The 10528-nt window shown below is 40.9% G+C and overlaps 1 protein-coding gene across 1 annotated transcript; it reads right to left on the bottom strand.

Moving 5' to 3' along the window:
• Positions 1-1663: 1663 nt before the first annotated feature.
• Positions 1664-8038, bottom strand: Sec61g (Sec61 translocon subunit gamma). Its single transcript, NM_001135020.1, has 4 exons — positions 7968-8038; positions 6280-6379; positions 4599-4701; positions 1664-1832 (listed from the first exon to the last, which is right to left on the bottom strand). Exons 2-4 carry the CDS (start codon positions 6371-6373, stop codon positions 1823-1825), a joined length of 207 nt encoding a protein of 68 aa, NP_001128492.1. The 5' UTR covers positions 6374-6379; positions 7968-8038; the 3' UTR covers positions 1664-1822.
• Between the last annotated feature and the right edge of the window lie 2490 nt (positions 8039-10528).

Raw genomic sequence — 10528 nt, forward strand, 5'->3', positions numbered from 1 at the left:
GATAAGAGGGTAGGACATTGAGGGAGGAAACATCAAAGGATAAATGCTACCATGAAAAAGACCACTAGATGAGCTGCCTTAAAAATGCCTAAAGCAACATAAAGCTGAACTATTTCACAACAAAAATTCCATCAGGTCTCGAATATATTAGGTAAATAATTTGATATATTCTTTTCTAATCAGGAAAACTAACTTGCTTATAAAGATTATTCTCTATTATAGGAGTTCTTGGCCAGTCCACCCTGAATTTACATTCATGCATAGTGAATACTTGGGTTACTCCTGTAGTTGTGTCAGAAATCAGTTTTATCAAGCTCATTACTCAGACCAACACACTACACTTTTCCTATAACAACAAAAAAAATTAAAGCTCACTCAATTCTATCCTCCAAGCAAATATATTCTTCTGAAGTATGTGTTTACACATGTATGTAGACAAACACAGATATTGGTACACACTTGTATCCACCCATCTTTTTTTAAGCTTCTAAGGAACTATACTGAAACATGTAGTTTTATGGTATCCTCAAGTTTAGGGATAGCCAAAGATTTGCTGCATCTTCATTTCCAAGGACAACGTTTCATTCTCAATTCAAACACTGGAAACACTTCAAAACCAGACTATCAGCTATAATCACAATGATAAAAAATGAAGACACAAAAAGGGAAAAATTAGGATATTTTCTGTAGCTTGAATGTATCCCCAGAAAATGCTAAAAGCTTAGTCCCTAGGGCAAGAGAGTCGAGTGGCAGGCCCTGTCAGGGGTTAAACCCTAAAATCCTCATTTTCATAAATAGAATTAAGAGATTCCCAAACAGCTTGCAGCTGCTGATGTCCACTTCCTGCTCTCAGAAACGATCAAAGGATGGGGCTGCAACAAGACCTCTGCTGGGGGCTAGAACTTGAACACTGGAATTCCCAAGGTTTGGAACTCTGAATAGTTTTTAGGAAGTTAATCAATATATGTCATGACACTAGCAATATAAAACACCAACGTAAATACCTGCCAAGTTGTTTCAAGTACCATCTAAACTGTCTACAATGTAAGTGCGACCTGTGCAAAATTACTATCAAATCGCAATAGTAACGATTTCACTTACCTTTCCCATCTTTACCCACTATTACAGCAAACATCTACCAGAAAATGCTACCTATGATTGTAGTGTGTCATTCTAAAGTTCCCAGGAATATTTCATCTCCAGTCTACTGGATTATAAGATTAGGTAATCAGGTCACACACCGTCCTCCCTGTTGGGATTCTGAGATTGGCATTTAAGTGAGTTGGTCACACATGTCCTCCCTATCGGTTGGATTATGGTTATTATTAAAGCCTCTGCACACAGCCCCTAGTTTGTCAGCCACAGGAAGCATCCTACGCCAGCTACTCTTTGAAGCACTGAGACCATGTTCTCAGCACACTCTGAATCTACTGGCACTGCTACACTGGGATTTCATGGCCTTCGGGATGTGAAAAAAGTAAGTCTTATCCCTACAGATTACTCAGCTTCAAGTATACTGTTATCACGGCCCAAACAGTCAAGGCAGAAAAGCATCTAATTTACAAGGTTTCAGCAATTATCTCATTTTTTTCCCCTTCAAACCAAAAACTTCAAGGAAGAAAAATATTCTAGCATCATCTTTTACTAAAATCTGATAAATATCTATTACGGAAAAATGTTTATTTTGAAATTATTTTAATTTAGAAATAGAAAAGTCATAGTTAGGAGGAAAGAAACAAAAACCACAAAGCATCCAGGCAACTTTTACTTCATGAGCTTGTCACCCCCTCATTGGTTCACCAGTCCCACGATGAGCAAAGACTCAGCCACCCCTGCAAGAGAAAGAAAAGAGGTCACTTTTAAGCATATCATTTGAAATGCAATAGGAAATTTCATTTCATGAAATTTCAAGAGAACAACACCTAAGTTTATCCCAGGTCAGTTTAAAAGAAAAACACTAAATCAAAATCTAAAGTTAAAAGGTTCTTAATGATGGGTGGCTTCTGGGGAAGGTGATTTTAACCCTCATTATGCACCTTTAAGAAATGTTAGTTTGAAACAGTCTGACAAGTCTTTCTAATAACAAAATGTATTAATTACACATGAAGTTTTCAATTTTACATGACATGAAAGTAACAAACCAAATTAAAGAAGAGAAAAAGACAGCACCACTCTCCTCAACCAGCAGGCCATCAGAAAGACCCACAAAACTGGTTTAAGCACAATGTCCACAGAAGCCCACCTACACTGAAACACACAGCATTATATAGCTCCTTTCAATTACAGTAGTTTGTGTATTAATTCTGACAGTTGTAAAACAAAACCAAAGACAAAAATTACCCCAAAAAAATGATGAGAAAAAAAAAAAAAGAGAGAGATTTCAGGTCAATTTAGTGAGGACCTTATGGGTAGATTTCTGTTTCCATCCTCTGATTTACGTCACTTCAGGCACCAAAGCAATTTTCTTTCAGTTCTACTGGTACTGTGCTGTGAGATGGGAAGTGTGCTTTCTGTTACCCACCACCAACAAAACCCTGTTTTATCTGGCTTTCACTTGGGAAAAATTAATATTAAATGGTAGATAACTTGTAAAACAATAAAATAGTGTTTTAACTATAAGAAATACTTTCTGAGTAGCTAGTATCCAACTTGTTTCCCATACTGCTCTAGCGCCTGAGAGCCACTCGAGTTATGCATTCTCTCTGTTCCCCAGTTTCTTCCTGAGGATTAAGTGAGTTGATTCACATTCAACGATAACTGGATAAGGTCTCAGCAAGAGCTGGCCAGTATCACCATCTACATCTTTACTAGAAAAGGATAAAGAATTCAAGTCATTTAGTTAATTCAACTAGTATTTATCCAGTATCTCTGTCTCTCTCTTTCTGTCTGTCTGTCTGTCTCTCGTGTATGTGTGTATCAAGGTCAGGCCCTCACCAGATAGGGAACATACTATATAAGCTTTCATTTTAGTTTCTAAAACAATGAAAAATAAATTTCTATTATCACCAAATTACAACGCCCAGAGACTTGGGCAGAAGAACACCTGATATATTCACCTTATAGTGAGTAATAGTCACTAGTTTGTTTTCCTATAAACCAGAAGAGTCAGTGTCAAAAAGAAAAAGAGAATCATTATTTTATATGATTAGAATTTGATTGTCTGTAGCGGAAAATGTTTATTTTATAATAAGTATAGTTTAAAAATAAAGCATTTGGGGGAAGGAGTGGCAAAACCAGAAAAACACAAAGTATACAAGCAAGATAAGTAACAGGCTTGCCTCCAAATTCACAATCTTAAGTTGGCAGACGCACACATCAAAGTGTGACCCAAGTACACTGCAGTCTGTCATGAGAGATAAAAGTATCGGCTAAGTAAGTGACTGCTGGGGGTGGGGGGTACTATATTTAAAACAAAAACAGAAAAGAAACTCAAGGCTTTATTTTGTCACTCTGGGCAAAACTATGGGTATCATCACAGCAAACAAACACTACATCAGTAAAGAAACCTTCATAAAAGTTAAGCTGCTGGGCTATAGTTGTGCTGGGGGCACGAGGCGCCCAAACCCTGGCTTGAAGAGCTTTTTTCCCACTGAGAAGGCAACTGGTCATCAGTTTTCTAGTTCAGAAATTTCTCCAAGACTGCACAGTTCCAAAGCTGACACTTCTCATTAGGAACAAATGAGGTTTCTCAGTGGACAGAAGAGAGTCAATGACTGTCAGCTTCCCCCTTGTTCTGGTTTGTGGTGATGCATGGTCTCATGCCGACCCAACCCCACTTGGACCACTCTTTCTCTCCCGACTCTGCCCAGAAGGTGGAGCATCTCAGGCGCAGATCAAGCATGCCCATCTTCACTCTGTGACTCTTTACGAGCCAAAAATATCACTGTGTATGACTTGCATTTAAACACATCTAACAATTCGGATTTAGCCACATGCCATGCAAAAACAACTCTACCAGTATCAGTGACAAAATATCCAACACTGAAGAGACTTGTAATGAAGGAGTTTTCTGAATAGATCTGAACTTCACCACCCTATAAAGTTGGTATTAATTGTTCAAAAATGGGAGAGGAAGCTGACACATTATGACTACAAAACCGTAGATCACAGAGACACTAAAGAGCTGGTTAGCTGTTACAAGCATACTCCTGCAGAGGACACGGACTCCCAGCATCCACTCTCGGAAACTCACTCCTAAAGTCATTAATCTGTAACATAATCGAAATAATAACTTCTGTCCTCTCCCACAATGGTTAATTAAATTACCCAAGGCTATACTGGTTACTGAACAAAAACAAATGCTCTATCAGACTTCTACCAAAACAGTGATGTTCAGATGAAGTACGGATCCCCTGCACCTTACAAGATACAAGGACAGGACCTGTAATGAATCTGGTCGGTCACGGAGCTGACCGTGACGCACTGCTGCTGTAAGGATGGTATTAGATACAAACGCCTTCTAAAGGTATTGATAGTAGTACAACATCACTAAAATGTCTTGGGTCAGGTCGGTACATTAATAAAATGGATTAATCTCCAACTGAAATGGCTTCATTTGCAGTCACTGCTAAATAGTCGATTTTTATAAAGCAACTTACACAATAATGTTATTAATAGGGATGTGGATCAGTTTCACAAAGAAGCCGATGAACCCCATGATAGCGAATCCAATCGCTGTGGCCATGGCGATCTTCTGGAATTCTAAATTTAAAGCACAAAGTTTGTAATTATTTCTTGTGAGTCACAGAAAGTATGGAGAGCTATCAGTAACATGAATAAAGATACCGGCACGCAGAGTAGCAGACACACCATTTTAAAAACCAAGTTGTAATACTAACAGTCTAAATGCTGACTGACAGGTTAAGTCCCATACTTTGTTAACACTTAACGAAAACAGAAAGGAAAACGCTATGCTCCTGAGTTCATCAATAAACACCAAAGTATTCATTATTCTCAGTGACAAAAGTACAAAAAAGAAAAGAGGATTGAAGTCAACCTAAGTAGCTTTTTGTAGTATAACATTTTTTAATTGTAACCTATAGATTATAGCAGTAAAATTATAGCTTTGGGATATATTATAGACATGTAATTGTCTTTAATACCATGATGAAGTAAAAGATAAGGACTGAAAATTCAAATTAAGAGAAGTAGTTTTACGAAAAGATTTCAATTCTGCTATATTTCAGTACTATTCTATCTCCTAGGGGCACGTTCCCCCACCACCTCACCTGCTTCTCCCCGTATGCACTACCAGATCTCCTCATTATCTGCCTTTATACCTCCAACAAGACAGGAATCAAGTGTGTACTGTAATGACTGGATGGCCTTCCCTGACAGACCATCTTCATGAGGATAACACAAGCTTCATGAGAACAGGAACCCGTACATATTGTTGTATTTACATATTCAATGTGTGCTAGCTAGTTTTCGGTGACACAAGCTAGTCATTTGAAAGAAGAAACCCAGTTGAGAAAATGCTTCTCTAAGATCCAGCTCTAGACAAGCAAGCCTATACAGCATTTCCTCAAGTAGTGATTGATTGGGGAGGACCCAGCCCACTGTGGGTGAGACACACCCCTGGGCTGCTGGCCCTGGGTTCTATAGGAACGCAGGCTGAAAAAGCCATGGGGAGCAGGCAAATAAGCAGCACCCTCCATGGCCTCTGCATCAGCTTCTGCCTCCAGGTTCCTGTCCAGCTTCAGTTTGTCCCTTGGCTTCCTTCAGGGGGCTGTGATTCAAGATATCTGACACAACCCTTTCCTCCCCAAATAGCCTCTGGTCATGGTGTTTCATCACAGTGATACTAACCCTAACACAGTATGCTGCTCTATTAGAAGAGTCTGCCTTAAGTTCTAACCCAATCAACTCACGATTCAAAGTAGACACATTCTGGCACACCTAGTAAGGTATGACATAAGAAAGTAACTTTCTAGATCGTAATAACCATTCCCTTAACTTTGCTGACTTGAGGCCAGAGCAGGGAAGCTGCTGAAACTTTCCACACACTGGTAATATGGACGACACTAAACTAGAACGGAGGGCCTGAATAATCTTATACCATAAAGCAAAGCTTTAAACAGTTCTTGCTAAGAAGGACATCAAGAAAGAGAGGGCCATGGTAGTGACATCCGTGCACTGCTCCTTTTAACAGTATGCTAAGCAAGCATTTTATCATTGAGCTGATTTCCAGTCCTGTGAAGATTAATCAGAAGATGCTAATGGGAAGACTTCAAAAATGCAAAGATTTAGTGTTTTATCTTGAGGTCAAGATAGTATTACCTTTTCTATCAGGTTTGGTGCATCTTTTAACCAGCCGAATCGAGTCCTTTACAAACTGCCGACTTGGCTCGACAAACTGCATTACCTGATCCATGTTTGTCTGTTTAAAAAAATAAAAGCAAAAACAACAACATACTCAGTAGTATTCGCTCACATGTTAGGACTTGAGTTGTACACAGAGGCAAATAGCGCAGTCCTGAATTCATAAAGAAAAGCAATTTTCCAAGCCTAAATTTACAGTGGTCTTATCATGTACAAGAGAGCACGTGGGTACAAACAAGCAGGCACAGATCTTACCAGTGTTGCTATCCTCACTGGCAAAGGGTCATACACTCATTAAAAGATTCTCTCATTATAAGACCCCTTTCCTATCAACTACACTCATCTAACTACTCCTGCTAAGAAACCAAAAAGTGTTTCGGCTTAATAACTACTTTCTACAGTTCAAACTATTGAAAACTTAGGATGTACTACAAGTTTCGACTAGGTATAGCAAGAACCTAAAATGGGGGCAAAAGTGCATTCCAAACAAGTTGCTAGAAGTAATGTCCATGTAACATATTTAAGTAAAAGTAAACTTCTTGGGATGGACAAACAGATGAATCTCCCAAACCATAAACACTGGCAAAATTCAGATTCTGCAAAGCCTCGGGTTAAACGTTTGGGTTTGAACATTTTGAGACTCCTTTGACACTCCATTAGCTAACAAGAATGCTTTTCAATTATACAACTCCGAGAGGCACTAGTAATGCAGACACAGTTCCTTGTCTTTCATTTCCAGGTCTTAGAAGTCGGATGATGATTCCACCCTCTAGCTAGAAAATATAGGCCCTGTTAGGTTCCAGGTTCCTTATCTAAGTGGACAAACAGCCGAAACAAGGTACACACTAAGAAATCTATCCGCAGCCTGATACAAAAAGCAAAGGGATGCCTGTTTTCTCGGTGTTTCACTTAGCTGGTCTTCATCTCCAATAGCCCTAAAATCCACACTAGACCAACCACTACACTCAATGTTAGAGAGCACTAGTCTACTAAGACTTTTTGATGCAGGCTCTTGACTAACTTTTTTACTTTAAACTGCAAGACTAGAACTCACTCAGCTTCACAAGAGGTTCAAGGCATCAGGCTCTGAAACCCCCTAGAGAGAATTTCACCAACAGGGAGGGGATGCTCAGGCAGGGGACGATCTGCAAGAAGGCTGAACCCTAGACCCGGACGCTAAGCTCTGAGTTCGAGAACTTTTGGAAACCCTCCTCCAGGGAGGTATTAACTGGATAATTCCAGCCGAGGCCACGTAGGTAGAACCTGTGGATTTGGTCCTGTTCATGTATGAATGGCTCTCTGTCCACCTGTCCACCAGCAGCCCGGCTCAGCGCAACTTGTCCAAGGTTCTGCAGCTCCCAGGTCTCAGCTCCTGGCCTCCAGGCTTGTCAAAGACGCCCTCGTCACTCCAGCCCGCGGCCCCTTCGCCACCCCCTTCCTCCGGGTTTCCTTCGCTTCCTATTCCCCCAGGCCCGCTCACCCCGCGTCCTGGCCCCAATCGTCCCGCCGGACGCTCACACCTCCAGTATCTTCTCGTCCCCTGGTCCCTCCGTGTCCCTCCCCTCCCATCCCGCGGTCCCTCCGTGCCCTGGACCTTAGACCAGCTCTCCCTTACCCACCACCCAGAAAAAAAAATCCTTACTTACGGGATGGCGGTTTGAGAGGGCAGAGACACGTAGCCTAGGAGAGAATTGAGCCCAACGGAACCGGAAGCCGGTTAGTCAGAGCCCGCCCACTCCTCCTTTCAATTGGCTCTTCGCGCAGAGGCGTCATTGCGCCGGCGCAGTGGTATGTGTGTTTCTCTGGGCTTCCGGAAGAGAGGCTGACCTAAGCGACTCGGCTCTCTACTGTAGAGCTGGCGGACTGTTCTCCACCTTCCTTTCTTACGTCCACCTTCCCGTCCCGGGCGCAACCCCTCCAGCAGCCTCAACATAAATCCAAGAAATGGTCGCTGGTTAATGAATGTCTGCGATACAGCTCTGAGTCTCCCCGCTGCTCATGTAAATAATGTCACTGATCAAAAATGAAACAAGCATCATAGTATGAACGAACGACCTAATTAAAAATACTCTCCATTCCCGGAAAGTGACTTTCTGATATTAATCATGGGAATATAGCGGGAATTAAGACCGTTTACCTAGCAGTTTCTCGTCCCCTATGAGGAATTAGATGTATTGAGGGTACTAACAGTCTCCGAGTGCAATACATTTGACGTTTCTGAGTTAATTTTTGGTCCTTGGATAATCTTGATTGGCTCCATCACTAGGCTAAGAATCAACCTAAGGGCTTTGAAGAGTTTTTACTTCATTTCATGTGCAGCATCAGTAAAGAACTGTGAAACAGGCTACAATCCTTCGCTTTCATATGGAAAATAAACCATAATTCTACCATTAGTATTTGAAGGACCAATAAAAACTTTATTCCAGTCACTGAAATAGATACAGCATAGATTCTTATCATTTTCATCCTTGTTTCAGTGTAAATACAGATCTATAATCCTAGCACTTGAGAATAGGAGGTGTGTAGATGATCCAAGTCACACTTAGCTACATAGAGAGTTGATGGACAGCCTGGGTTAGAATAAATTGTCTCAAAAGAAAAAACAAAAATTATATTAAACATTCAAGCCCAGGATTTAATACTGCAAAGAGATAAAGCAGGAGAGTGAGTCATTTATTAATATGATGTTAAAAGAAACAAAGAATCAATCCATCTACAGGAGAAGCAGAACCAAGTAAAACGAAAATTAAGATTTTTAAAGCCACTAAAACAGGACAGCTAAATATATAAGACACAAACTTCTAACATAAAGCAGGACAACTAAATATAGGAGACAAACTTCTAGCATACTTTGAAGGATTATCCAAATTAGGTTACCCTCCCTCCTAGGAACCCAGGTTACCCTAAGAGTTCTTCCCTTCTAAGCCATCCTGTCCTTGTCCAGAGTCTTTGTGTGTTCTCTGAGGGCTCCGGTTGTGAATGCTGCCACCTCCACTCTGTGGTACTTCTGAGGATTCTATGTGTGCATTGCTTAGCATCTGACAGTTCCCTGGGTAAACTTTAATTGGTTCTTACCAGGTTTTTCAGCCCAGTGAATGCCATGTGGCTCTGTCTCTGTTTCCATTGGGCAGTTCTGGTAGTGTTCTTCTGCCAAGGTTTCAATGATCCACACACTTAACACACTTATTCTGAGTTTCACAGGTGGCCTCAGGTTGAGGAGCAACTGACATAAGACTTTTGAAATGATATCTTGTTTCTGACCTATTGGTTGCCTACGACCTCTTACTCGGTGGAGAAGAAAGTATTCCTTTATTGACCGCCCAATTCCCCCCACATATGTGGTTGTTCTTATTGCTTACTTGCTTGCTTATTTGTGGCATTAGGGGTTGAATCCAGGGCTTTGTGCATGGTAGACAATTAGTATAACATTGAGCTATGCCCTACACTAAGACACACTTTAGAAATTTCTCCTATCTAATATTACATACTTACACAACATCCTATTTTTTTCTCTTCTAGTACTTAGTTTATTAGCTTCAGTGAGATCAACTTTACTAGATTCCACATGGGAGATTGTACTAAACTTGCCACACTCCAGGATCTTTAGTGTTACCATATGTGATAGAATTTCATTGGCTTTGTTTTATTGGATATTTTTTATTACATTACAAATGTTATTCCCTTTCCTGGTTTCCCCTCTAAAAGCTCCCAATCTCCCCCCCCCACCTTCTTCTAGAAAGGTGTTCCTCCTCCCTAACCACTCCTGATTCCCACCTCCCCACCCTGACATTCCCCTACACTGGGGGAGGTGGGTATCCTTGGCAGGACCAAGGACTTCTTCTCCCATTGGTGCCCAACAAGGCCATCCTCTACTACATATGCAGTTGGAGCCATGGGTCTGTCCATGTGTAGTCTTTGGACAGTGGTTTAATCCCTGGAAGCTCTGGTTGGTTGGTATTGTTGTTCTTATGGGGTTTCAAGCCCATTCAGCTCCTTCAATCCTTTATCTTCCACCTCCAAAGGGAACCCCATTCTCAGTTCAATGGTTTGCTGCTAGCATTTGCCTCTGTATTTGTCACACTCTGGCAGAGCCTCTCTAGAAACAGCTATATCAGGCTTCTGCTAGCATGTACTTCTAGGCTTCATCAATATTGTCTAGTTTTGGTCTCTGTATGTATATACACATATACATATACATATACATATA

Source organism: Rattus norvegicus, chromosome 14 (genome assembly GCF_021556685.1).
Source record: "Rattus norvegicus strain SHRSP/BbbUtx chromosome 14, alternate assembly SHRSP_T2T, whole genome shotgun sequence".
Taxonomy (NCBI): domain Eukaryota; kingdom Metazoa; phylum Chordata; class Mammalia; order Rodentia; family Muridae; genus Rattus; species Rattus norvegicus.

Coding starts and splice junctions, on each gene's coding strand:
- Sec61g (NM_001135020.1), bottom strand. CDS start 6,373: ATGGATCAGGTAATGCAGTTTGTCGAGCCAAGTCGGCAGTTTGTAAAG. Junction 4,702..6,279: donor CACCAAACCTGATAGAAAAG/GTAATACTATCT, acceptor CTTTAAATTTAG/AATTCCAGAAGATCGCCATG.